Consider the following 27,003-nt stretch of genomic DNA (forward strand, 5'->3'; position numbering starts at 1 on the left):
CCGGCCAGGAGCGCAGCTGATTGGCGCGGCACGGGGCCCGGGGCGGGGCTGCAGGGAAGTGGAGCGCGCCGCTGATTGGCGCGGGGCGGGGCCTGGGGCGGGGCTGCAGGGAAGTGGAGACGGCTGATTGGCGCGGGGCGGGGTGTGGTCGGCGCTGCAGGGAGGGAGGCCGTGCGGGCGGACGCACCGCCCATCGGCGGGGGGAGCCGGGCTGCACCGCACCGCACCGCACCATGCTGGCGGCCGCCCGCCGGCTGCTGCGGCCCAGGGGAGCGGCGGCCCGGGCAACGGGTAGGTGCGGCCCGGCCCTCGGTTCCCCCTTCCTGGCGGACTCATGCCCGGGGCTGCTTCCCTTCCTCGCCTCTCCTGGCCTGCCCCCCCTCCCCGCCGGCTCGTCCTCGCCTTCCTGGGCTGACTCCCCCGTCCCACCCAAGTCCGCCTCCCCTCGGGGCCCTTCCTGGGCAGGCTCGTGCGCGGGGCTGCGGCCCCTTCCCTGCCTCCTCAGAGCTGGCTCACCCCTGGGGCTGCTGCCCCCGGGTCCCTCCTGAGGTAACCCGCAGAGCGCGCCGGGAGCTGCCAGGCCCGTGGGGGGAGCGGGAAGCCTGAACGCGGGCCGGCAGCCTGGCCGGGGGGAGGCGAAAACCCGGGGTCGGTGTGTCCCGTGAAGAGGGGCCTGGCTCTGGGGCGTACAGAGGGGCTCAGAGGAATGCGGGGACCCGAAAAGACTTCAGGACCGATGCCCTGGTGGGCTGAGGTCCGGCACCGGGGGCTCTCGCTGGTCTCTGCATTTAGTTCCCAAAGCGCACACCTGGTAACACAGTCAGCTGCCCTGCCTGCACGCGCGTGGCGCACACACCCCGGGACGCACCCCGCCCCTCTGATAACAGGAGCAGCTGCCCTGCCTGCAGACAGGCTCGGGTGAGCCGGGCTGCAGGCTGCCGCGTGCTTGCAGAACAGGGCTCCCGAACGTGGTGCGGGTCCCCTGGGGTACAAAGACATCTCGGGGGAGGGGGGAATCTGTAATGGCAGATTTAGTTTTCATCATCGTCAGAATTGGCACTTTCATGTGAAACGTGTGCGGGTAGGGGGACGCAGGCAGCTGGCGTGTCTGGAAGGGGGTGCACAATAGGGACACGTTTGGGAGCCTCTGCTCTAGAAGGTAAGACGAGAGAGGCTGATTTGAGATGCACTGAAATCCTCATGGGTCTTTCCGCATAAGTCTTTTTGCAGACTTGGGGTCTGACCCACATGCAACTAAGACTTAAACCGAATGAAAACAACACCGCTGGGCCTGCCAGTTTTTGGCACGCTTGGGACCCGTGTCGTGGCATGGGAATGAGTGCTGCGATCCCATATTGGACTGTGGGAGCAATTATGCCACGCAGTATGAGACGGCGGAAGCAATGCCGTAAAGTCAGGAGTTTGGATCGCTTCACTGTGGCAGCATTGTGTGCCCGGGGAGCATTTGTGCGGGAGGCGTCCTTGGACTGTCTGAGAATGGTTGGTGGTCCTGAAAAACAAGGTCCTAAATGCAGCTGGAAACCTGGGGGGGTTTCCAAGCTGCAAGAATGCTGCCTTGTTTGTGCTGACACTGCAGAAAAATAACTTCTTGGGGGTTGAATAATGATAAGTCTCGAGAGGCTTGTGGGGGCAACGCAAGCCTCAGTCCTAAAAACTCTTCCATGTGTAATCCTAACCTCAGTGAACTTCTCAGCTAGCGAATTGCTGGTAGAGCAGAGCTCAGTTTGGTGAGCTATAAAGTTTGGGGAGACAAATGAGGACTGATTCTCTCTCAAACTGATGCATTTTAATGGCGTACATTCTTTCCCCCACCTGCAAATGACAGCTTGTTTTGTTCTTTTTTTTTGTTTTAAAAGCAGGATTCGCCTGCTCCACAGGAACAGTCGGCAGGTAGGGCCATGTTCTTCATCTGATGCTGAGTGTCGTCTTTGTGGCATGTATACTCCTGGGCTTTCTTTGCGGCAATGCAGGCCAGCACATCCTCTTTTCTTCTGCTAATCTTAATCTCCTGCATATCACGTTGGAAAGATGGCAGAGGTGCAGGGGAGAGCCAGAGGCTTTGTGCAAACTGGAACAAGGGAGCTACACCTTCCCCTCCAGCTTCTGTTTACATTTTGCTGCTACTTATTACATGTCTCCTTCTCTTCTTCAATGGAGATGTCACCAAACTGCCGGAGCAGCATGCTCATAGACTCTGCTTGTGAAATGTCCTTTCCACCTGGGACACGACAGGGATATCCCAATCTTAGGAGCTTTAGGGCTGGAGTTGTCGCTGGAGGATGAAAACCAGCTGCTTGATCCAGCACAACATGGCAGCACCATTGTCTCCTTTGCTGGGCAATGCTGCATTCATGGGTCCCCAGTCTTAAGACGACGTGTTTGTCTTCCGTAGAGATGCATGACCGGAGCTTTCCCTCAGAGGATATTTGATGCTAACGTCCCTTGGAGTTGTAACCATTGGCTTTTTTGGGATAAGATCAGACCCAAAGCACGTGGGGAACTTGGTACCACAGCTTCACTGTAGGGAGCTGTAGGTTGGGATTGGGAGATGTTTCATCTGGTTGGATGCAGTGGTGTCAACTTCAGATATTCAAACGTTAGGCCTCCAACACAATGTGAGAAAAGCTTTAAAAATCCTCAGGGCTTTTTTTTGTTTTTTTTTGGCAGGTTTTGACAGGGGCTCTTTGGCATCTGGTTTTTCATCTCTTGGGATCTGCTTGCAGGTATTTCTCTGCCTCCAGGGAGCTAGTGCTGGCTTTTTCTTTTCTGATCCCCTGACTATAGGTGCTGGGGCTGTACAAAATATATCCCGTGTTGTGTGACTTGCAGTGACATTGCAAGTGCCGGCAGTGGTGGGAGAAGCTGGGCAGGGCTGGGACAGAGTTGCTTCCACCGCTTCGCAAAGACAGCTTGGGGCATGTATCGCTTCAGACTAAGTGGGTCAGCAGATCAAGGCAAGGTAGCTCGGTTTGGCCGTGGTGTTTTGGGAGGGTAACAATAGCATTGGGAACGTGCTGTATCAGCGTAATGAGGGCAGCGTGCAAACAGAGCGGGAACTGCCTGCTCCGTCAGCGAACGGGGTTGCCCCAGCTCAGGGTCCCTGGCTGCCTAGCACTATATTTCCCCTTGTCGCTGCAGGGGTACCGGGTGGCAGGACAGCTGTCCTAGAGGGGCACGAGTCCCCAGGCAGGGGAGGAGAGAGGGTGAGAGCAGACAGCTCAGGGGAGGAGATGTGATAAAAGCCTGTGCCCCCTGTTTTTCCCCCTGGCACTTCATTTTATGAAGCCCGGTGTGGCTCGTACTCAAAGCACTGCGCGCTAAATATGCCTCTGGGTTTGTTTTAAATACCCCCCGGTTCTAAAAAAGAAAGCCCAGCTGCTTGCCTATTTTTAAAAGTGCGTTTGCATGTGTGAGATGCTCTGGCGCCGCGCTAGCGGTGCCGGGACTCTGCTCTCGCTGTGTGTGCATGCTTGAAGCCTATTCCAGAAGCTGGGCATCTCTGCTTGCCTCTGGGCACAAGGCCTGTCTTGAGGGAAGCATCCAGGGCTGGGGACTAGGACTCCTGGGTCCTAACTGGACTCTGCCACTGGCCTGGTATGTGCACTTGGGCATGTCTCTTCACCTCTGCACATCATCTCTCCCTTGTTAATTGAGACTGTCTTATCATGTGGGTTCAGAGTAGAGCAATGGGGCTTGATCTTGGCTGGTGCTTCTGTGTTACTAAAGACTAACTGTGACTTCACCTTGCGCTGGTCCTCAACAGAGGGGAGGGAGGATCTCCGCTCCTGCTGTAATTCATAAATTGAGTAAGGCTCTCTGCATCCTCTTCACTGGAATTTATTGTCGTTTCCCTTTTCCAGTGTCCCCGTAGAAGGCCTGAAATGGGTAAGGAGGCCAGTACTTAAAAGGAGCCTCCAGACAGGGAGGACACGTTGGGTATCATCTCCGCTCCACCATTGAAACAGCTGCTCCTTTGCAGCTTGCATGGTTTTTTTTTCCAGGGATTGAGGCCCTGGGGCTGGACAAGACCCCAGCGTTGTTTCCATGTGAAATCTGCTCCCTGGCTTGGATCTGATTAAACATTTACCCCAAAGCAAACAGCAAAATGCCAGTGCCAGGTGACTGCAGCCAGTCAATGTGAGATCTCCCCCTCCACAGCAGTGTGCTCTGTGCGTGGCAGTGGCCACCCTCTGCCTGGGACGCTGGTCTCTCCCCCAGCCCGTCATGCAGTGGCTTCAGTGTTCTCACTGCCAGGCCTCCAGGAAATGCACCGGCCCCGTGGTTCTGCTCTGAAACAGCCGCGCGCCTGCTGCCTTCCTATCGTGGCTCAAGCGTGCAGGGACCTGGCTTGTGCTGGCCCGTGAGGTCTGTCTGCCCTCGTCACTCCTCTATGCTGCATTAGCAGGATCAAGCTCCAACTGGGGGTGTGGGCACAGGCCAAGTCACTGTATCACGTGAGCAGGCAAGCTATTGAGTCTTGGGTAGGTGGTGTGCTGCCCCGGGCGGTCTCGGACATTGTTCTGGAGATAGGGATCATGCTCTCGCTGGTCACTCGGGGCTCCCTCCCGCTTACTCGGTGCTGTTCTGGGGGTCTCCCCGGTCCCCACAAGTTCCCAGAGCCATGGGATCCCCCTCCTTTCTCCCCCCCGCTGCGCTGACCTGGTTTGCTCATGCCTTTCTGTCCCCAGGCTCAGCACCACTGTGGGCCTGCTTCTTCCACACCGAATTTGAGCTGAGGAAGCCCAAGACGGTCGCGCAGGCCGACATGAAGGTGGAAATGCTTCCCGCCCTCACGGACAACTACATGTACCTCCTCATCGACGAGGAGACCAAGGAGGCTGCCATTGTTGACCCAGTGCAGCCCCAGAAGGTAATGTCTCACGGGGCTTCCTAAAGCATCCGCTCCGGCCTGTGTCGGGAGAGGATACGAGGCTAAATGGACCAGTGGTCCGACCCAGTATGGCACTTCCCATGTTCTTACGAGCTCTTGCTGCTGCATGGAAGGGGAGCCAGCCCTCACAATGCTGCCCGGCCCAGCCGCGCAGGGAAGGGCGCTCGCTTCTCCTTAAGGAAGCGGCCAGAGACTCTCATAACTTTTCACAGATGCAAACAAGGGCGGTTTCTCATTGCCACAGAGATCAAGGGCTTCTTTTAAATCCCTTCACCAGCGGCATTAAGGCGGCTTTCCATGACTGTGCACCAGGGTTTCACAGGCTCTTGTGGCCTGCTCGGGGTTCCCAGCAAAGCAGCGGGAAGGTGTGATATATACACATCCAGAGTTCCCATAGATGTTGCTGCCAGTATGCAGGGGCCCACTGGATGTCACGTTATTTTTATGGATTCTAATATTTCTGTCGTGCCTCCTTGTAGGTTTTGGAGGCTGTCCAAAAGCACGGAGTGAAGCTGACGACAGTCCTAACTACCCATCACCACTGGTAACCTTCCCTTCCCCAGTTCTGTTGTTACTGCTGTTATGCAGGGTACGATATTCCTCTGTCAGGGCAGCTCGTCATTCAAAGGCTGGTTCAAGGGTCGTCCTCCCAAATCTTCCTTCACTAGAAGTTCTGCCCAGAGGAGAAAGGGCAGGGCTGGTTGGAAATGCCCTGACCTGCCTAGACTTGGGTTCCCATATGCTGAGACTCCCTGTCAGACCTGAAAGACCTGATTTCAAGCCCACTAGAGTAAGTGCATTTTGCATCTGCTGCAGAGGCAGAAGGACAGATGCCAACAGAATGCATAAGGGACGCGGTGTTTTGGTCGCAGGCCTGCGCTGCTTGTTCTGGAAGGCTGAGTCTGCAGAACTGAGCGTCTATCCCTAAGGCTAGGAAATGGAGAAGTGGCTGTGCCAGGTCGGGCTGGTGGTGTCGTCTCACTGCAAGGGAGTTTGTGTCTATCAGTCTCATTTTAAGTTGGGCTGTAATAGGCTTAAGACAGTGTTTTTTGTTGATGGAGCTGCAGCCCACTCTGGCAGTAAGGAAATGATCGTCTCTTCCAAGAGAAGCCCCTTGCGTTTCAAGCTGTGTAGTGAGATAGACAGCTGGCTGCTAGCATCACAGATACTGGCTTCTTTTTGCCTTCTCCTTGCTCCCATAGTGACGAAGAGAGAATCAGTGCAGCCCTCAGCCTTTACAGGTTGCTGACCGCTGGTCTAGCTTGCCAGCTAACCAGGTGATGCCTGCATCTGTGCAGTGTCTAGAGGGATGCATGAAGGGGTGAGAAATACGCTTGGCATCTGCAATGCTGTGCCACGTGTGGTATAGCGAGGGATGCTGGATACAGGAGAGAGTTTGGAGCTGCTGGGGTGGTCGAGGCTGAATAAACACCCACGGGCACATGGCAGTATCGCTGATGAAGCTGCTCTGCTGCACAAAGTGATAGGGCAGGATACAGTGCTGAATCGCTTACATCAAGGGCCCTACTAGATGGGGATTCTAACATCTTGGAGGATGAAGAGCTGACCAAAAATACTGGCCTGAAAGGCACTCGAGTTGCAGGTGGAGCGACTCGTGTGTTTGCAGCCCCCCAACCTGCCCCTTTGCCCCCCCCAGGGACCATGCTGGGGGCAACGAGAAGCTGGTGAAGATGCAAGCAGGGCTGAAGGTGTACGGGGGAGACGGCCGCATCGGAGCCCTGACTCAGAAGGTGTCGCACCTGACCTCGTTCAAGGTAACGGCGCCGAATCTGCCAGCCTGCACCGGGAAGCGGACTGGGAGCTGGCCCCACACGTGTTAGTCTCTCGCTTTGTTTGTGCTCTGCCCTTGCAGGGGATGCAGAGCATCCCTGGCTCTTGTACCCCAGGATGCCTGGGTTCCAAGCCGCCTTCCAGTCCACGCTCCACGGACCCAGCTGGCCAGGTATCTGGGTCACTCAGGCTGGAGAGTCCAAGGCAGCCGGCTGTGAAGCTGGCCACAGCTCTCCCTTGTGTACCACTGGCTGCCAGCACTGGCCAACCTGATGGGCTCCGGGACACAGCCGGGCCTTGTTTTGGTGTGCAGTTGTATAGCAGCACCTGGGGCAGGAAGTGGCAACTCAGCACCGCTGTTCTGCATGTATTAAACTAATAATAATTATACTACTAATAATACTATTATTAACTGGAGCTATTATTATTAAATAATAATACTAATAATGGCTATGATTGCTATTGTTCATTTAACACCTGAAATACATGGCAGAAAAAAAGCTATGTTCAAATACATAGTAACTGTTATAGTAGCAATAATAACAATATTGATAACAGTAATACTGTTAATACTAATAACAATGTTAACATTGATAATAGGCACACAAGGGTCTTTGGGTTAAATCTGCTATCTTGTATTAGATCAACTCAACTAGTTGGAAAAAATTCTTCTTTTTGAGTTGGTCTAATAAAAGATAGCAGATTTACCCAAAGAACCTTGTCTGCATATGTCCTTAGACCAACACGGCTACAATCTATACCCCTGAAACAGTAGTAGTAGTAGTAATAATAATAATAATGGCAGTATTATTAATAATAATAGTAATAGTATTATTGTTGGTGGTGTTATGTGGGTTTTGTTGTATCCCACACAGCGGGCTTCTCTCTCTACCAGCTCCGTGTGGAGACTGGGCTGTCAAAGACACTGCTGTTACGGGATCGCGCTGAAGTTCTGGTCTCTGCTTATCTCAGAAAAGCACTAGTCAGAGATGCCTGGCAGGGGAGGGGGGCCAGGGAGACGCTGTGGATGTAGATAAGTGTTAATGTGTCTGCGGGAGAGGCCCCATCGCCTGGCTAGTGTGAGGTTTGGCGCTGGGACTGGGTATAGCCGACGCCTCATGTACAGCACTTGAAGGTAGGCATCTTCACATGATTAATGGCCCTGTCCTAGGCATTGCTTTGGCCTCCCTCTTGCTGCCACCTGGGCACCAAGTCACTTGGCATGTAAACGAGCACGGTGCCACCTCAGTGGCTACGTCTGCTCCAAGGACTACGTCTGCTTTGCTTTGCCCTTGCTGCCTTCCCAGTCTGCTGTGTGAGCACCTCCCTGGAGAGAGGCTGCCCTGCTCTAGCATCCACACTTAGCAGCGATTAGGAAATGCTTGTCCCAGACTCACGCCGCTCTTCTGCCTCCCCTGCAGGTGGGATCCCTTCACGTGAAATGCCTGTCCACCCCGTGCCATACCTCGGGACACATCTGCTACTACGTGACGAAGCCCAGCAGTTCAGAGCCGCCTGCTGTCTTCACAGGTGAGGCATCTTTTACCCACAGCCTCGAGTGCACAGATACATGGACTCTCCCTTGGCTTGTCATCCCTTGACTGCTGAAGCCTTGAGCGCGCCCAGGGCCAAAGGACCTGCTTCTAATGAAATGGAGTGAATCTACCTAGGGGCACACGATTGAGGGGAACAACGGCAACAATCAGAAATACTCCAGAGGCTTCAGTGTTGCAATCTGTAACCCCTTCTTTTCCAGAGTCAAAGTGACTGTTACGGGTCAAATTCTGGGTTAGCAGCAAAATTCAGTCTTTGCTTTTTTGCAGTTGTGGCTGTCTCATTAATGAAACCCTACAGAAAGGGAGAGCAGTGGTTCTCAACTTTTTTTGTACCAGGACCCATTTGTAAACATCGATGGCCAGTCCCGACCCATAGTTTAAGTAGAAAACACACACATATTTTGGCCTCAGAATACTTATTACATACCACAAGTTAAAGCAGCTCAACAGTCTTCATTTTAAAGACAGAAATCGGTATCAACAGGAAAACCTTAACAGCAATATCAACATGTGGCCCTACATTACTCCCAAGCGACATTCACAGTTTACATGGTTTTCCGTGATTGTTTGTGACCCTTTCATATATTCTTGCGACCTGCTTTTGAGTCGTGACCCACAGGTCGAGAAATGCTGGGCTAGAGGGAAGGGCTCTGGTATGTCATCTCGGTGGGTTCAGATCCTGCCTTGAGAGAAATGGGAGTCAGGACATGATCCCGGTAGGCAGTCAGTTCAAAACTAACACGAGGAAGTTCTTCACACAACAAGTCATTAAAGGGTGGAACTCATTGCCACCAGAGGTGGTAGAAGTGAAAGTTTAGCCAGATTCAAAAAGGGATTGGAGAAAGTGTTGGAGGAAAGGGGCATCAGGAGCTATCAGGAGGTAGGGAGACAGACAGCCTCTGAATCGGAGCTTCCTAGACCTTCAGTGCTGGTGGCTGCCAGTGAGAGAGGAACAGGGGAAAAACCCTGGTTTTACCCATTTCGCTCTCCCTTCCAACCTCTGCGACACAGGAGATTGGGCAGATGGATGTATGGTCTGACCCAGCAAAGGGCAGTTCTCAAGTAGGTGGGAGGCTTTTGACTTGTACCTGCTTCTTCTGGGGCTCTTGTCAGCATCCATTTAGGCACCTTCCTCTTTCGCTTCAGACACCTGCTTCTAGCCCTGCCTCTTGGATCTCTGTGCAGACAGCTGGCTGGTCTCAGGACCTATGATGAGCCCCGATACTGCGTCCCATATGCCCCAGCACACTGCCCGGTCACACTTCGCTCCCTCCCCTGCAGGTGACACGCTGTTCGTGGCCGGCTGTGGGAAGTTCTTCGAAGGGACCCCGGAAGAAATGTACCGAGCGCTGATTGAAGTCCTGGGCCGCCTGGAGCCTGAGACGGTATCCGTTGCTCTTCCGGGCTTGGGTGAACTGCTGTGACCCTAGGGCAGACACGGCCCCATCCCTGCCCGGTGATAATATTGCAGGGGAATGACTTTCTGGTACCTTCGGCAGGAGGCTGCGGCTGGAAGGGACCTTGGGGGTTGTTTCGTCCAAGCCGTCTGGATGCCAGATGTGCTTGGAGGGAGGGGGTCCTTGCCTTTGACCCTGGGGGGAGATACATGAGCTACGAGCGAGAATCTGAGGGGGTACCTCTTGCTCGGTGGCTATGAAGCAGTGCTTTGATCTCTCTCCTTTCCACAGCGAGTGTACTGTGGGCACGAGTACACCATCAACAACCTGAAATTTGCACGGCACGTCGAGCCCAACAATGCTGCCGTCCACGAGAAGCTTGCCTGGGCCAAGGTGAGTGAGGGTCTCCCTTCCACGGAGCTCGCTGGCTTGTCGATCATCCTGTGTCTCTTGGCAATAGCCTGTCCTGGGGTGGGACTCGGGGTGACCCCTGCACCAACCCATCTCTTAGGGCTGGAACGAAGGTAATAGAGATGAGAGCCACAGTGATGAGGTTTCCTGGGCATCCAGGTGACCTGATGAGACGGGCCGGACCGGCGGGGGGTGGAACAGTGACGAGACAGGAGCAGAGGTTCAGGCTTCAGAGGCTGTAGCTGGTCACGTTCTGGGCTTGCTTTTCTCTAACCCAGGGAGATGGTGGCAGGGGCAGGGCTCTTGATGCTGTCCTCGTCTCGAAGGGGCCAAGGTTGTGGCTTTCCTGGTAACCCAGCTTCCATGGAGCAGAGAGGCAGGATTTCGGCCAGGACAGCAGCACTGCTCTGTGGCATGGAGCCTGAGAGTCTAACACGCGTTCCCTGTGTACACGTGCACTCATACTCTCTGCCTGCTTCCAGAGGGGCTGTGAATGGGGATCACCACAGGCCTTGCTCCTGGATCGTGTGACCAGGGCATGGATATGTGCCCACTGGGGAAAGATCTGGCATGTCTCCTGCACTAGGAGGAACCTCATCTCATATCAGGTCGATGCCAACACTATTGACTGACCCACGCTTGCTGGATGATCCTGTGCAGGGCTGTCAGTAGTCGGAAGTCTCTTTTCCCTCCTTATAGGCCAAGTATGACAGTGGCGAACCAACCATCCCATCGACTATTGCAGAAGAGTTTGCATACAACCCCTTCATGCGAGTGAGGTAGGGGGTGTGGGTCGTGGGTGCAAGTGCTGCCTGGTGGGCGGTAAGGAAGTGGAGCAGCATGCGTCTGCTCTTCAAGGAGAGACATTGTTCGGCTTGTTGCTCCTTCGGGTGGCCAGTCCCAGTTTGGATGGAAGCACAGATGTCCCTTCAGATAATTTTGATGAGCAAGAGAGATCTCAATTCTGTGGCATTACCTGGTGTTGCACAATTGTTTCACCCCGTGACTTCTGTCCCTCTTCCTTGGCAGAAGTTGATTGCAGCAGAGCTCAGGGGGAGGGCCTGGCTAGCTGAAGAACTCGGGGAAATTTGTGACGCTATTGCTAAACGATGCATCTGCTCTGCTGAGCAGCTGCATTCCTCATTCCTGCTGCTGGCTTTCAACAGGCATGTTCAAAGGGGTGCAGGGCTGCATTCAGCAGCTTTGCTTCCTAGGCTTGCTGGCTGGCTGTCCTGCATAGTGATTGCATTTCAGAAATTCTTCGGTTTGCCGCATACTCTGTGACAGCTCTGAACTGCGGGCTATCCTCGTTAGCCCAGAGAAACTGCTCTAAGCAGTTGGATCTTTAGGGACTGATGAAAGTAGCTTGTGAGCAGATCCGTTGCAAATGTAACAGCAGGAAGCACGTTTGGTAGCTTGAACGCAAACCCAGTTCTCAATTACAAAAGCATTTTTGTTTTGAGTTACAGTGGGTTCAGTGCAAAATGTGGCTTATTGCAATGAAAGCATGGTCTTTATTTCCATTCTGCCAGGGAGAAGACAGTCCAGAAGCACGCCAGGGAAACCGACCCTATTCGGACAATGGGAGCCATCAGAAAGGAAAAAGATAACTTCCGGGTGCCAAGAGACTGAGTATTTTGCCTGAAACACTTTATTGTCAGCTTGACCATGAGTTAGCTGTTTTAACCGCTAGAACGCTCCTTGTTCTGTTGTGTGTAGTTAGGGTTTGGTTTTGGTTTTTTTTGGGTTTTTTTTTTTTTTAAATGGTCTAAAGGAGAAAAAAAAAAAAGCACTTTGCTCTTGTTGAGCTGTTCCTTAGCATATTTATAAGATGATAAAGAATATTTATCCCTCTATCCCTGCCTTTCCAGCTGTGTCCCTTGCATTGAAGTCATGCACAGATCACTTACCAAACATTCAGCATTTAGCTCAGGGAGGGTCAGGAGAAGGCTAATGTTGAGGGCCCAGGGCAAAGCTCCGGAGTCTCCTCTGTAGGGCTGCAGCGCCACTGGGCCCTGGCGCTTCATTTAAAGTCTGTCTTGGGGACATGCATCACTACACAGAGGGCTGAAGAGCTGCTTCATGACCTTTTTGTCTTTCTGCTTCTATCCCTTTGAGCTGCTCAGTCCCCTGGTCCAGGTGCAATGCTTGCTCTGCCATCATCAGTCCAGAGTCTCATTCATTAGATCTGCCACATCGCTTGCTTGATATTCGCTCAGCTCTAGAAATGGCACGGCAGGATGGTTTGAGCTGTCCTTTGTGTTGCAGTGGCTTTTCCTTTGCTTCTGTATGTTGGAGATCACAGTAACTCTTGAAGCCAGTGCGTGCTCAGCCTGGGAGGCTGGACCATTTAAGCCTGACAGCAGTTAATAGCAGTCCATATCTGTAGCTCGTTCCTCCCCAAAGTATAATTTGCAGAGGTTGTATTAATGCCAGGCTACAGGCACTCAGCCAGTTGTGTTAGTAAGACCCCCAAAAGGTCTACTAATAAATGCAGGTCTTAAAACCTGACTAGATACTGAGCTCTACAGGAGGGCTTCTACTGCCAATGTGGCCAGACTAATCACGGTGCAAGTAGTTGCTACTTTAGTTTAACGGCGTTAGCTTGCCTGACCTTTCCAGCCAAGAGAGCGGGGTATTAACAACCCCTGCTTTGCGCAGGGAAGCCCAGGCCCCAGCTGTCTTGCGAGAGTGGCTGTCGGCTCTCCGGGGTCAGTGAGAGAAGCTGGATCTTTGGTATTTCACCTACGGGTTCCTGCAGCTTTCTACCTTCCCGGCAGTAGCTTTTAAACGAGTCCCGCCCCATGTGAGGGAAGTCCAGGCGGGGCACATTCACCTTCTGGTCCGAGGTCAGAAGCCGCCCCAAACCTCGGTGTGTCTGTCTGTACACAACATGACCCCCTGCTTTTCGTTTGGACTCCCTAGGCCATGTGGCAGGCAGCATCCCCTTCACGATATGAATGGCACATCCAGCTGTGTGGCCTAGCAGTGCCACCAGCCTCAATGGGCACTGTGTAGACTGCTTTTAAAGCACAGCGGGTTCAACTTGGTGACTAAGCTGGCATTTCACCTGGTTCCCTCTCACCATTGGCAAAGCGATGCTTTCCTCAGAACGAGGAGGAGCAGTGGAGCCCCAGCTCCCACCCCGGGCTGTTTCTGACCTCGGACAAGCCCCTGATCTCCAAGAGCTTCCACCCCTGCCTCCCTAAATCTACCTGTGATGCTTCCCTACCTTCTGGGGAATCGCTGCCGGTTTCTAAGATGCTCTGAGATCCCTGCACGTGAGGGACTGCCTCGCTACTGTGCCTGCCATCTTCCACTTCGCTGTTAAGACTATGAACCGTGCAGCATATGGTAAAAGCAGGTTATTTACTCAGTTAAAGCTCCCTGCATCAGCAAAGATGGAAATTCCCACTTGAATGCACTGGCTTGCAACACCTGTGAGTTCTCTGGTGCACATGCTGTGTCCTTACGGTGCCCACAAGACTTGAAAAGCAAGTTGAGAAGGGAGGACTCTTTGCAAGACCTAAGTGTGTAGGGAGAGGCTGGGCAAAGCTTGCATTTTGCTGGTGAGGCTTGACCCCAGGGGTAAGGCAGAGCACACTGTCAGCATTGCATTTTAATGGACCGGGCTCCTAATTCTGTTCTCCTCTTGTCTCTGATTGCACTGGTACTGACTGCAAGTCTGTCAACACATGTATGATTTTCAATAAACGCTTCACAGTTGAACCTGAGCAACGATGAGTCTCTTTTGCTCTTCTGCTGAATTTAGTTGCCTGACAAGGAAGGTGGAAGTGGTGCCTACTGCTGTTTCCGGGATTGCAGCCTGTTAACTGCTCCATTTTTCTCACTAGGAGGGTGGTGAAGTCCTGGAACAGGCTCCCCAGGGAGGTGGTGCAGTCTCCATCCTTGGAGGTGTTTAAGACCTGGGTAGACAAAGCCTCGTCTGGGATGATATAGCTGGGGCTGGTCCTGCTTGGAGCAGGGGGTTGGACTAGATGCAACTCCCGAAGTCCCTTCCAGCCCTCCTCCTCTGATTTCCCTGCTGTCCCTAAACACACGCGGCACTAAAGCTGAGACTTAGTCACTGAGTTACACACCTCTCAGCTTTGAGACTTAGTAACTGGATTGTGGCAAGGCCCTGCATACCCTAAGGAGCAAGTGCCCAGGGCAGCACTAGCCAAAGAAACGGTGCTGGTCCTACAACCACTTTAACAGGCACGAAGGATCTTCTATTTTTGCCCGTTCCATTACTGTGCTTGCTGAATGTGGATGCTTCTGCTGCTGTTACGATGACGCTTTCCTTCTGCTGTTGGATCACGATGTCCTTTGAGGCCTGAGAGCGCAAGACCTCTTTGTTGGCACTGAAGGCTCTTTAAAAACTAGCATTTTTTAAAAACACTAGGAGTCATTTCAGCATAAAAACCTTCCCCCCTCCAAAGAAGCCTTCAAGGGCCAGCCTGCATTTGTACCAGATGCCCGAGGGTGGACGTGTGCAGCCATAAGCCTGAGTGTCGCGTAGCTGGATGATGGCACGTGTAATCTGGAGGCTGCGCCGCAAGCGGCTGGGTCTTGCAGAGCGCAGACAGGAGAGAGGCTGGCTCGGGAACATGATGGCTGGGTTCCGGGTTGCATGGACCAAAAGACATTATCCCTTCCCCCCCGCCCTTACGTCTCGTTCACAGGTTGAACGTGATCAGGATCCCGGGAAGAGTCATCTCTGAGCCTGTGAGCTTTCCTCCAGCCTGGCTGTGCCCTTCCTCTGCCAATTTGCACGTCTGAGCGTGACCCTGGCTCTACTTGTCATCACGATCCCCCATGCTAATAGACTCAGCCTGACTCACTGACGGATCCAGAGGTACCCGTGGCCTGGATGACCATCACGCTGACTTGGAAACGTTTCGGACCACAGCGGAGAGGGGCCACAGATGCATCGGATGGCTGCCGGAGAAGCGACTTGAGCCCCGCAGCCAGGCCTGTAACATCCCCTGCAGCCAAGAAGCAAGACGATGACATGGCTGCAGCATGTCAGGAGGTGCGTGGAAACCCGGGACGTTTGGGGCTTGCAGAGAAGTAGGAAGGAACGGGCTGCTACAACAACCGTGGCCAATGCAGCCAGGCTGCAGCCCGCTGAAGGGCCCCTCGAGTAGCTGAGCTAATCTGCGCAGTCTGCTTCCAAGACTGGCTCTCATGGTATGAAAAGGCTACCGAGAGCCCGTAACAGAGGTATTTTTAGCATCTCTCTCTCTCATTTAGTGCATTGCTCTGAGTTGGCATTAAAGTCATGAATTACCCTCGCTGGTCCTCACTGTGTTTTACACACGTGTTTGCATGATGTAGAGCTAGGCGCTGCATAGGTGCAGCGTGGTGCTGGCTCTCTGAACGGTCCCGTTCACGGGGCAAAGCGAGGAGGCGGCAGGAGGAGGGAGAAAGGGCTGGGCGCGGGTGGGATTCGGAGCAGATCGACGAGGCAACCCACGTGTCCTGGGTCTCGGTGCAGCACACTCTCGCGTGTTGTGCGGCTTCTTAATTAAACCACATAAAAGAGTTTGCATAGGAGGGAGCAGAGTCATCCCACTTCCAGTTCAACCCTGCTGGAAGCAGATCTACGCTGGAGCCAGCCGTGCTGCCACTGGTCCAGTTGCCCCCACCGGTGATGGACTTTGGGAGGGCACGTGGTGCGGAGGCCAACGGACTACCTACCGACCTGCTTGCCGTTTGTGAGAAGAGCAGGCCATCAACAAATCCCAGCGGAGCCCAAAGTAAGAACAAATGCATTGGTGCAGCCGGGACTGCGCAGGGCCTATGCTCTCCTGTGTTGTGTAGTTATTTTCTTTCCTAATTAAATCTCATAAAAGAGTTTGCTGTTGTCCCTGGGTGTAGGAGGGCACGGAGTCCCTCGACTTCCAGTTCAAGCCTCTGTGGATGAGAAGCACAGGGCTGGACCCCATCAGGCTCCTGCTAAAACCCCTCTCGGCCTTTTTTAGAAAAAAATCCCAGCTCTGTGGGCCTGGCTGCAAGTTCAAGTCACAGCTGGAGCGAAACCAGCCCTAGAGCTGCTCCACATTTCCAAGCACGAGCTTTATAGCCACTTTGTCTCCTTTGCAGCAGGATAGCCCTTCCTGTAGGGAGAGAATTACTTTGCACACATGGCCAGGTCTGTGACTTTGCACTTGCTGCCGGTCTATACGCCCCGTGCTAGTTACTGGTTAACTGCGCAATAGAGGCGATGGGCAGCAGGGGCCGAAAAGTGGTGCTGGACTTTTTTTGGACTGCAGAAGAGAGAGGACCGGAGCCATCTGACTGCGAAGACCCCGGAAAGGCTTGAGAAATGACCCTGGAAAGGATGTCGGGGTGCCCTGGACCCGCGTCCTGCTTCCCTGCCTGGCCAGGGCAGCCTTGGAGGAAGGGGCTCCGGGGGCTCCCGCTGCCCGGGGATGCATGGCTCAGCCCCGGGGCCTCCATTTGCCTGCTGGGCTGGCGGGGGCGGGGAAGGGGCAGGGCAGGAGCCGGAGGCTGGACGGGGCGGAGCGGGGCTTGCGCAGGCGGCTCGGCCTGGGGCTGGCGGCAGGAGGTAGGAGGGGCTGTGCGGGGGGGTGGGGAGGGCTGCATGTGAGCAGAGGGGACTATGCACAGGTGCGGGGGGGGGGCCTGAATGTAGGTGCATGGGGGTGGGCACAGGCTGCGGCGAGGTCTTGCACGGGTGCTGTGCCCAGCCAGCGGTGCCCGGCAGCCTGACCTGATGCCCTTGGTTTTCCCCTGCAGCCCGTGAGCTCGGCCTCGCCCTCCGCGCACCATGAAGGTCAAGGTGATCTCGATCTTGGAAGACAACTACATGTACCTGGTCATTGAGGAAAGCACCAAGGAGGCGGTCGCTGTGGACGCTGCCGCTCCCAAGAGGGTGACTCGGCCTCCCGCTGCTTGTGGACCCATTGCTTTGAATCAGGATTTCATAGGGCTTCGAGTTCGAATCCAGAGCCGGCGGGCCCATTTATAGTCAGCCCCTGGGTGGGGGGTACAGAGCTAGTCGGGAACCGGGTGTGTGTCCAGCTGCCTGTTGCTAAAGATGCTGTTGTTAAGGGTTCATGGCCCAGGGCTAGGTTTTGGGGCAGCCTTTTTATAGTCCTCTCATAGAGCAAGCAAACCTGGTTTTAAACGCTGAGCAGAAAACGGCGCGTGGGGTCAGTTCTCTTCCCCGGGGGTGCTGGGAAGCCAGGCCCGAGGGTCCCGCGTTCGCACTGAAGCAGGGCGAGGGGGTAGCGCAGTGGTTCTCAGCCGGAGACCCTTTCGAGGGTGCCCGCGCAGTGTCAGCGCCGCTACGCGTGCAGACGCGATTCCCGGAGATGTCGCGTAGAAGTCGGTAGTCCTGGTCCTCCTGAACTCTTTGCAACAGGAACAGCTGCTCTGTTATTTTCCTGTCGGCGAGAAAAAGAGCAGAAACCAAGAGCTGGCATTTTCCGAGGGGGGCCCCGAGTCTATCCGGGTGCCTCGGGTCTAGGAAGGTGGAGAACGGCTGGGACGGTGAAATGCATCCGAGCCAGCGTGGCTGCATCCTCCGGGCTGCCTGCTTTGCTGCCGAGTACACAGAGGCGCCGAGTACGTGCGGGCTTGAGGGCCGTGGTCCCTGCCAGGAAGAGCGCTGCCACCTGCAACGTGTAAAACTTTCCACGTGTCCATCATCTTAAGCCCCCCGGCGTCATCGGCACCTGTGACCTGGGGTTTCCCAGCTGCTTCGTTCCCTGAACGACTTGCCAGTGGCTTTAGAGCAGCGATGCCGATCTGTGCGGCCTGCTCCGTGCTTGCACTGAATTGCACCCAATGGGCAGTTCAGTGTGGGCACTGGGCTCCCATTACAGCCCCGCGCCGCCTGCCCCTTCCTCCACAGCGAGTGCTGCCTGTGTTGAGGTAAACTGGCACATCTCGGCAGCGACCGATGCTGGCTCGGAAAGATCTTACCGATTTCATAAACCTGAAGTCTGATCAGGGTCAGCCTGGAAGATTTGGTATTGACAGGGAACATTACATTGGCTTTAAAAAGTGCCCCTTCTCCCACCCCCGCTGGACTGACCCACCTTGGAGAAGCGTTCAGTGGCGTGGGAGGGGTTTGCAGATGTCTAGAAGTGGACCATAAAATGCAATTGCAAAAGGGGACGTGGAACTGGTCACTTGAAACAACAGTGTCTCTCTGACCAAGAGGCAGTTCGCTGTGTTAGCTTGAAGGCAGGATAGATTTGCCCCCGTAGACTAAAGGAGACTATACTAAATTAACTGTATTGATCTGTAATTAAGTCGGACTGTAAGGTGCACATCTGCCCTGCTGGCTCTGTTCTCGTTTGCGCTGGGAAGGGTTCAAACGGGGTGCCTGTTTGGAGCTGCGCCTGCAGAGCCATGCACTGACAAAGACTGTGCGTTCCCCGGGCCTGATGTGTCCGTTCACACGGAGCGGATCTTGCAGCGAGGCGGCTTGCGAGAGTTTGTGCAACCTCCCGCGTGGAGCAAGTTGCTTTATGTGATGTTCCCGGGGCTGCGCCCAGGGCGGTGTGCTCTGTGCTCCGGTTCAAGGGCAAAGCACACGTCCATTGCTATGTTTTCTTGCAGTATCAGCGCCACCCGTGTACCGATTCACCTTTGGACTGATAAACTATGATGCATTTCCCAGCTGAAGCTGCTGTGAAAGCCTGCCCCTCGATTCCTGCAATGGTGGCCCTTTATAGATATGCTTAGTCCTTTACATACCAGGGCGTAGTTATGCTCTTTTGCAGCCTGGCACTGTTAGCACGAACCCATCACCTATGATCCAGAGTCTCTGAGAGTTGGTGCATGGGACCGGCACAGTGATGCTGGTGCTGCACAGAGCAGATGTGGTTCAGGCTCTGCAAGGATGGCTCACGGGCGTCTGACTTTCCTCTGTTCTTGAATGACTTTATTTCTCATTTTAGTTGCTGGAAATCATCAGGAAGGAAGGTGCAGCCCTGAAGGCCATTCTGACCACCCATCACCACTGGTGAGTGCCGTGGGGAGGGATGTTTTGCAGCCTTTTGTCTCATGGGGCTTGGGGTTAGAGGTGGGTCTGCCCAAATCTCTGCTCTCACGACAGAGCAGCACTCTGCCATATGAAAGGCCTGGGTCCTGGGAGGCTGACGATCCCCAGGGATCGTCTACTCCAGTCGGGGCTGCCAACCTTTTTGGCAGGTGTGCCACACATCAGCCCTGTCCCCTTCACTCCAGTTCCAGTCCCCTGCCTGATGGCTTCTTTGTCTTCTCCCAGCCCCACGGTCCTTGCCTGATACGCTGCTCTGCTTTCTGCTCCCTGCTATGCTTCCGATCCACCATGTGCCACTTGCAGGGGCCGCCTGTGTCGCTTGTGGTGTCTATGCCGCCCCCGATCTAGTCCAGCCCTTGCACGGATAAAGGATGGGCTGTTCCTGACTCATCCCAGCCACATCTGTCCAGGCTTTGCTTGGAGATCTCCAGCAAAGGAGGTTTGACAGCGTCCTTGGGCAGCTCAGTCTGCAGTCCTACAGCTCTTGACAGGGAGGGAGAGTCGCCGGAGATCTGCTTTACACCTGCAGTTTAACCCCCCGTTCTCCTGCAGCAAGCCCCTCTCTCCTTTAACTTCTTTGCAGACTGAACATACTGGATCCTGGAGGCCTCTCTTGTCTAACTGGAGCTCCTGACCTTTGTCAGCTTTGTTACCTCTTGGTCTGCCTCTGTCACCGCATCCTACAACTTGCAGTATATCTACATGCTACACTGGGCGCACGATATGCTACATCATACATAGGTGGTCCCAGAACTGGACCTGGTGCTCCAGCTGAGACCTAGCCAGTGCTGACTGGCCACCTCCCATGTCCTGTGCTCTCTGCATCAGTGCAGCACAGCATTGCATTTCCTTTACTGCAGCATCGTCTCAGCAGTGCTCCTGCCCAGCCAGTTATCTATCTCCTGTTCTTTATTTGTGCATCTAAGGTTTGTTTTTGTCCTCTCTGTGTAGCACGCTGTGTTAGTCTTGGATGAGTGCTGTCCTGTTGTCCGCAGCCCCTAATCAGGCCCCCTTTGGATGTGAATCCTGGCCTCCAGAGTGTTTTACAGCTCCTCTCAGATCCATGTCATCTGCGGGATCGATCAGTGGATTCTCTTTCCGCATCCAAGTCATTAATAAAACATATTAAACAGCAGATCCAGAGCAGATTCACGAGGGAACCCTTTTGAGGCCTCCTGCCAGTCTGACATCAACCCATTTATAGCTCACGTTGCTTGTGGGTTGTTCAACCAAGGACATATGCAGCAAATGGTAATTCTGGCTAGCCCCATTCCTCCAGCTTGCTGCATAGAAGGGTCTGTGAGACAGTGCCAAAAGCCTTATTAAACTGCAGGTATGTCACATCCCTGGTCAACGAGGGTCGTCGCATCAACGTGACACGACCTGTTGTTGGGAGCTGAGCACGCTTAGTCTTTCCCAGGGCTGAGTCCAAAACCATTGCCTCTTCTGTGCATGAACATGGAGGAAGTGCCATGTCCCAGAGCTGATTGCACGCTTGGAAACCACGAGCACAGTATCTTTCATGTCACAAAACATGCTTTGTGCCTGTCGTGCTGCCTGTGCCCTAGCAAGGCGGAGTTGACCGCTGCGTGGAGAGGGATCCGTCATCCCTAGGGTATCGGTACACCGAGAGTCTGTTGCAGAGGTGCTAATCTCCCTCCTTGTCTGAAAAGGGACCATGCCCGAGGGAACGAGGAGCTGGCCAAGCTGTATCCAGACCTGCGTGTATACGGCGCTGACGAGCGGATCGGGGCGCTGACGAACAAGGTGACTCACAACGAGGTGTTAAAGGTACGTTGGGGCGTGTTGTAGCTTAGCTTCTGCATGGGGTGGGGACCTCGGAGCTCATTGCAAACCGTAGCGAACACAGCTGCCTGCAGAGAAGGTGCGAGCACGGGAAGGGGCTTATTTTTGAACCCGCTGTGCACTTATTTTGAATACGTTTGCTTTTTCTGTTGGTGTGAACCCGTGTTTAGGAGGGAGGCAGTGAGACAGGCCGGGCTACACCTGCTCTGCTGCTGACTGCATCTTTGTGTAGGTGTGTGCAGGATCCTGTGTTCATGGGAATCTCCTGCATTGCAGGAGGTCGGATGATGATGAAAAGTGGCAGCGAAAATCTCTCCAGTGTCAATAGGTGGCAGCATCTCACCAGGGGAACCGGGGCAGCGGGGGCTGAGCTGCCGGCATACATTGCAAAGCTTTGCTTGGAGATGCTGTTTGCAAGTTGTGCGTCCATTTGCATTTCATGAACCATCCCCGTCTCTCCGGGTGGGAGATCCAGCTGGGTCTGCATCAGGATTTTGCAGCCTGTCTCCGCTCAGAACAGATCATGTGGATGACGCGTATAGCTGAGTTTTACATGTCCTATAGGGACAGAAAGACAGGCGCTTTCCAGTCTTAATCACCATCTCCCCATCGCAGTAGTCCTGCCCGCGAATCTGAGTATCTGCAATGCTCTGAAACGTTGGGACGAGGGAGATTGCCACGTGCAGCTGAGCATAATTTCAGCTGGTTGCCCCGTGTCTGTTGGCATTGCTGGTAGGGGAACAGGAGCCTGTTCTTCTGTGCCTGTCCACGGGAAGTCTCTCATCTCTCCCTCCTCATCTTTTGGTGGCCTGTTTCTTGCTCAGGCCGTGTAGCTGCTGTCAGCGAGGGAGGGAGGGACAGCATGGCTCATCAAACGTGGTTTGGGCCAAACCACGAACTACTCCACTCTGAGAAACCGGCTCCCACGTGCTTCCGGACCAGGACCGGCACCAAGGGCTTCTGGCCCATGATCCGGGCTACACCAATACAAATAGTAACCAGAAATAAGAGCTGGGCTGTGCTTTGCCTGCCCTGACTGACTCTTTGCCTCTGCAGTTTGGGGACATTAATGTGAGATGCCTCTTCACCCCCTGCCATACGTCGGGTCACACGTGCTACTTCATGTGGGAAGATAACTCTCCGGATGCGCCGGCGCTGTTCTCAGGTATTGGCCCTTGACCCGGAGTATCTCAACTCCTCTCGCACCCCCGTGAGGTAGGGAAGCATCACCCCCATGGTACCCATGGGGAACCGGGGCACAGAGGGGTAACCAACCTGGTCAAGGCTGCACAAGGAGCCTGGGGTGGAACTGGGACTTGAACCCAGGTCCTCGAGTCCCCGGTCTCGGCCCAGGGGGACAGCGTGGGGTAGATGGCCATGGCAGCACCCCGGCTTCTCTCTGCCTGCGTGCTTCCCACCTCCTTTGCTGGCGTGGGGAGACGCAGCGTCTCAAGCGGGGGAGCTCTATCTTCCCTGCCCAGGCGACACCTTGTTTGTGGGCGGCTGCGGGCGGTTCTTCGAAGGGACGGCCGAGCAGATGTACAAAAACCTGACGGATGTCCTGGCGGCTTTGCCGGAGGAGACGGTGAGCGTGGTCCCCGCGGCAGCCTGCGCGCGCGCGCTCGGTCGGTCCGTCTCCGCCTGGCTCTTGGCGCAGGCAGGCAAGGATGTCCCGTGGCGGCTCTGGTCACCTTGGAGAGCCTCGCTCCTTCTGGCGGCTCTCCTTGCCACGTGTCACTTGGACACGCTGTCCCACGGCCCTTCCTGAGGACGCCGGGCCCTTGCCCAGGAAGAAGGTGCCTATGCCCACGGGAGGGAGAAGCACTCAAGAGGCTTGGCACTGAGAGGGGGTGGCCGCCCGGCTTCTGCGCTCCAGGCGCGTCTCGCCAACCCCTGGGATTTGGAAACCCGAGTGCTTTCCTGGTGATGCAGCCCGTGCACCTGCCAGCTGGTTTGGCCCGTCTCTGGGAGCGGCGACGCCACTCGGCAGCACCTTTCCTGCATGGCACGAGCCAGCCCAGCGGCTACGACCTGCCCCAGGGCCCCAGGCCTGTCCTTGGCTTGAGGGCATAGTGCTGCGTCCGCGAGGCAGCCCGAGGTGCTCTGTGACTGAGCACCAAGCCCAGAGCTCTCCTAGTAGCTCCTGTCCTCCGTCGTGTCCTCGCCGGAGGGGCGCTGGCTAGAGATCCCGGGCAGAGGCCCGTACCCCGCCTGCCACCGTCCCACCCGCGGCTTGGCTCAGGCAGCCTGCCTCCAGCACGTGCTGGTTGCTCGGAGCCAAACCCGGCGCGTTAAAGAGACGTGGGCGTTGCAAAGGCTGTGCTGTCCCTTTTGTGCTGCAGAAGGTGTTCTGCGGGCACGAATGCGCCGTCCGAAACCTCAAGTTCGCCTCGAAGGTGGAGCCAGAGAACGAAAACGTGAAGAAGAAACTCGCGTGGGCCAAAGTAAGCGCCCGCTCCCCCCGAGCAGGGAGGGGGTGGTGAGCACTAGATGAGTTTCCCCTCCAATCTGCCTCTGCACCTGTCACCGTGGGGTTAGGGCATCTCTCGGCACCTGCGTCTGCTTCCCGCGCGGGAGCTTGATGGTCGGGGCCTGATGAAGCCTGTGGTTCCTCCCAGCGCCGCGATGACGAGGACCTGCCCGCGGTGCCCTCCACGCTGCAGGAGGAGTTCCAGTACAACCCCTTCCTGCGGGTCTCGTGAGTAGCGCGTGGTCCCCTGCCCGGCCTCGGGGCTTGGCTTGGGTTTAGCCCTCGGGTGACGTGTGCTGTAGGGGAAGGGAGATCAAAGGCGGCATTCCCTGCCGCCTTGCTAGCGGGAAAAGCATGAGGCTAGGGCAGGGGGCTTCTCTCAGGTCTCTTCACCTCTGCGAGATCTCATCCCTGCCTAGTCCTGTCTACAGAGGTTTGCACCCTCTCTGCTGGTTGCCTATTCCCTCCATTGAAGGGCAGTGGGGAGAGACCAGCCCCAGGCAGACTTTGCCCCCATCCCCCTTGGGGGAAGCCACGGATGGCCAAAATCCTGCCCAGACTTGCAGCAAGGCCACTAAGAGCTGCTGTACCTTTTGCAGCACCCTAAATGGCCTTTCCCTGGCAGGGAAGAAGCCGTGCAGAAGTTCACGGGCAAGACGGATCCGGTGGACGTGCTGCGCGCTCTCCGCACGGAAAAAGACAACTTCAAGAAGCCCAAAGAGCGGCTGAACCCCCAGGCCATGCTGGCGTTCGAGTGGGGGCTCTTCAGCCCCTTCCTGGAGAAGAAGTGAAACGCCGCTGGGTCGCTCCCGCCGTTTCGCTTGAGAGCCACTGGAACGTAGGGTCTGTGCTGTCGAGAGGCAGTGCCGTATGGGAGGGAGTTCCCCGCGGCGCGTTGCAAAGGGTTGCATCCGGTCTAGACGAATCGGACACGCGGGGCTTCCTTGCACGAGGGCGCTGGTCCGTGACTCGGTCCGAGTCTTTGTGTCGATCCATCTCCCCCCCAGCTGTAACTGCTTCTCGTAGCCCTGCCGTTTAGGTGAGTGCTTTAAAAACTAGCTGCATTTTAGTAGACCGTGGGTTTGTAGGACATGGGACGAATCATATGTAGATGTACATGGGTGTATTTAGGGTTGTGATGGGCCCGTTTTTCATAAGTCTTAAGCGTCTTGCTGCTACCCAGCTTCTGAAGGGCATTTTGAATCTAATCCTCCAAGCGATCATTGGGGCAAGGAAGACTGCATGGAGCCAGGCTGGCCGGTGGACGGATGCAGCATTGGAAAAATCAGTTCTGCTCAGTACTAGGTTGCCTTTGTCCTTTTCTTTCTAGAGTGCTTTTTCCAACCTGATTCCAGGCTCAGAAGTGCTGCGGCTGCAGCTTGCTGCTTTCTCAGCGTTAAGGGAAGACGCAGTCGTCTTCAGAACAGTAAAATGTGATCAAAGTAACCGTTATTGGATTGTAAGGTGATGGCTGCTTATAGATGAAGAGGAGGATAAAACAGGTTTGGCCCTTTGAGTGTGGCAGGCAGTAAATAGGAGGGATAGGCAAGACTTCAAAGTATGCCTTTTAACCAGAAAAAGCAAAATCCAGCAGTGAGGTTATTAGGATGAGTGCTTTGAAAGGGAATGGACTTGTCTTTTGGCAGAGTATTTAGCCAGTATCTGTCTCACTCAGCAGCAGCTCCCCATGCTTTTCAGTAATCCAGAGGTAGGATGTTCTCAGGATTTACAGAGCAGTGATTTACGTAGCGTGGCCTTCCACAGAGATTAAACCCTGCAACATGCTTCCCGGTAGAAGCCAGGCTGACGGACTGCCACTGCCCTCATTCCTCAGTCTTTGCTTCTCTCCTCCCCATGCCCTTTCCTGTCCATCTGTCTTGATAGGGGGCAACTACAGCCTGGAAGCCTGATCCCCAAGACTTCTGCAGTGCTTGACTGTGTGCAGTTAACAGTGGGATTAGTTGCCTGTTAAGGCCCTATGGGTCTATAGGGGCTCAGGCCCTCAGGGTAAAAGGCAGGGGCTGCTTTGCTCCTTTTCTCCTACCATGGACATGGAGAGAGGCCTCTTTCAAATGCATGGTGAAATGGGTGGAAGAAATCTAGAACAACCTTGTAAATGAGTCACCGTTTATTGGGCAGCGTCAGCTTTTTCTAAGGCCAGATTTTGCTTTTGGCGTGGGCTTGTTGGAGTTAGCCACACTTCTAAACTAGCAATGAAAGCACCAGAAAGGCTGGTGTTCAAAATCCAGAACGAGCCACGTGGCCTTTCTTGAAGTGAGGGCCGGGGAGGGGCGGGGGGGGTGTAAATAGCTGTGAGAATTAGTGTGGTCTTGTTTGGCTGGAAATACTCCAAAGATCAAGGCGCAATGTTTCACGCACCCAGACTTGTTAGCAGGGGACCTGGGACCTACATCACTTCCTTCGGTCACTTGAGCAGTGTGTGCTGCTCACTAAAGTGGGAGCCTTCTCCTCTGCTTGCGCAGTTGTAAATGAGAACGGGGGATGCAGAATTAGGCCTAATACTTCCATCACATAACACCTCTAAACATGGTCTTTTTCCACTTGGTGGTTTCTAGCATTGGAATAGAGCTGTGTGAGTGGCTGGCTTGTGTTTTTGGTTGCACCGAGCTGGAAGACGCATTATCACCTGGTTAATGGACGGATTTTTCTACCACTATATTTGGCTTTTTAAATCGACAGTTGCGCTGGGTGTCACTTGTTGCTAAACAGGAAGGGAAAATTAATATTTGCCACTAGAGTTGCACCATTTTTAGGGCTTGAGAGGCAAGTTAGTCTTTATGCACAGGTTGTACTGCTGAAGGTTGACCGTGCACTGCCAAGCACGTAGCTGGCACCTGAATGTGACCCCAGCGCTCCCAGCTGATGAAAGTCCATGCAGCACTCAAAGCTGTGATTGCGACTCACATGACACTCACCTGAACTTGATTAGGTACTAATTAGTGGGGATCTAGCAGCATGCAGCTCAGGAACCGGCCAGGAAGCCTGGGTGATTCTCCTGGGCTCTGCTGCCTGCTGCAGCACCTCCACTCCTGCTAGGAACTGAGCGTAGGTATTTCAGAGTTAGTTCAGGCAGGTCTGTATGAGCTGTTAGATAGCTTTTGACGGCCGGGCCATGAGCATGCACCCCTTTGTTTTGCCTCTGCATTTCTTCTAGCTTTGGGAAATGGGTAAGAAACAAAATGTAGGTCACTGGGTTAATTTTATAGTGCAATAGCTACATTTAGCATGTTTTTTGGCGTTCGCTTCCAACCCCCACGGCTCAGCAAAGGCATTTGAGAATGCCCGAGGGCCAAAAGGGAGGCGTATGCCCGGGGGAAGGGAGGGGCTATCACCTCCTCCTTGGCCCACGAGTGTAAGAGGGCCATTAGGAAGGCCAAGGTGGGGGTGGAGCTCAGGCTAGCGACCAGGATTAAGGACAACAAAAAGTCCTTCAAATACACTGGGAGTAAGAGGGCACCGGGTAATATAGGGTCCCTGCTAGACTCCACTGGTAATCTTGTGGCTACGCCAGACGAGAGAGCCAACATTTTTAACAAGTTCTTTGCCTTTGTCTTCTTGGACAGGGCCCAGGACAGCTCTCCCACCACAGGTAGGGG

The 27,003-nt window shown here is 54.6% G+C and overlaps 2 protein-coding genes across 4 annotated transcripts; both read left to right on the forward strand.

Annotated features, from left to right (window-relative positions):
- The first annotated feature begins 204 nt into the window (after positions 1-204).
- HAGH (hydroxyacylglutathione hydrolase) lies at positions 205-15,364 on the forward strand. 2 transcript variants are annotated; one of them, XM_019541889.1, is made up of 10 exons: positions 205-291; positions 4,710-4,891; positions 5,392-5,456; positions 6,570-6,687; positions 8,125-8,233; positions 9,541-9,644; positions 9,948-10,049; positions 10,767-10,846; positions 11,600-11,684; positions 14,753-15,364. In XM_019541889.1, the coding sequence occupies exons 1-10, from the start codon at positions 234-236 to the stop codon at positions 14,789-14,791; spliced, it is 942 nt and encodes a 313-aa protein (XP_019397434.1). In that variant the 5' UTR covers positions 205-233; the 3' UTR covers positions 14,792-15,364. The 2 variants fall into 2 exon arrangements, with proteins under 2 accessions (XP_019397434.1, XP_019397435.1); XM_019541890.1 differs by lacking the exon at positions 14,753-15,364 and having other exon boundaries at positions 11,600-13,801.
- A 1,237-nt stretch (positions 15,365-16,601) lies between these two features.
- Positions 16,602-26,624, forward strand: HAGHL (hydroxyacylglutathione hydrolase-like). 2 transcript variants are annotated; one of them, XM_019541887.1, is made up of 9 exons: positions 16,602-16,641; positions 16,833-16,968; positions 19,007-19,071; positions 20,784-20,901; positions 21,973-22,081; positions 22,398-22,501; positions 23,259-23,360; positions 23,535-23,614; positions 24,017-26,624. In XM_019541887.1, the coding sequence occupies exons 2-9, from the start codon at positions 16,864-16,866 to the stop codon at positions 24,423-24,425; spliced, it is 1,092 nt and encodes a 363-aa protein (XP_019397432.1). In that variant the 5' UTR covers positions 16,602-16,641; positions 16,833-16,863; the 3' UTR covers positions 24,426-26,624. The 2 variants fall into 2 exon arrangements, with proteins under 2 accessions (XP_019397432.1, XP_019397433.1); XM_019541888.1 differs by having other exon boundaries at positions 24,012-24,268.
- Positions 26,625-27,003: the final 379 nt, after the last annotated feature.

Source organism: Crocodylus porosus, unplaced genomic scaffold, assembly GCF_001723895.1.
Source record: "Crocodylus porosus isolate Cpor-Errol unplaced genomic scaffold, CroPor_comp1, whole genome shotgun sequence".
In the NCBI taxonomy this organism is placed as follows: domain Eukaryota; kingdom Metazoa; phylum Chordata; order Crocodylia; family Crocodylidae; genus Crocodylus; species Crocodylus porosus.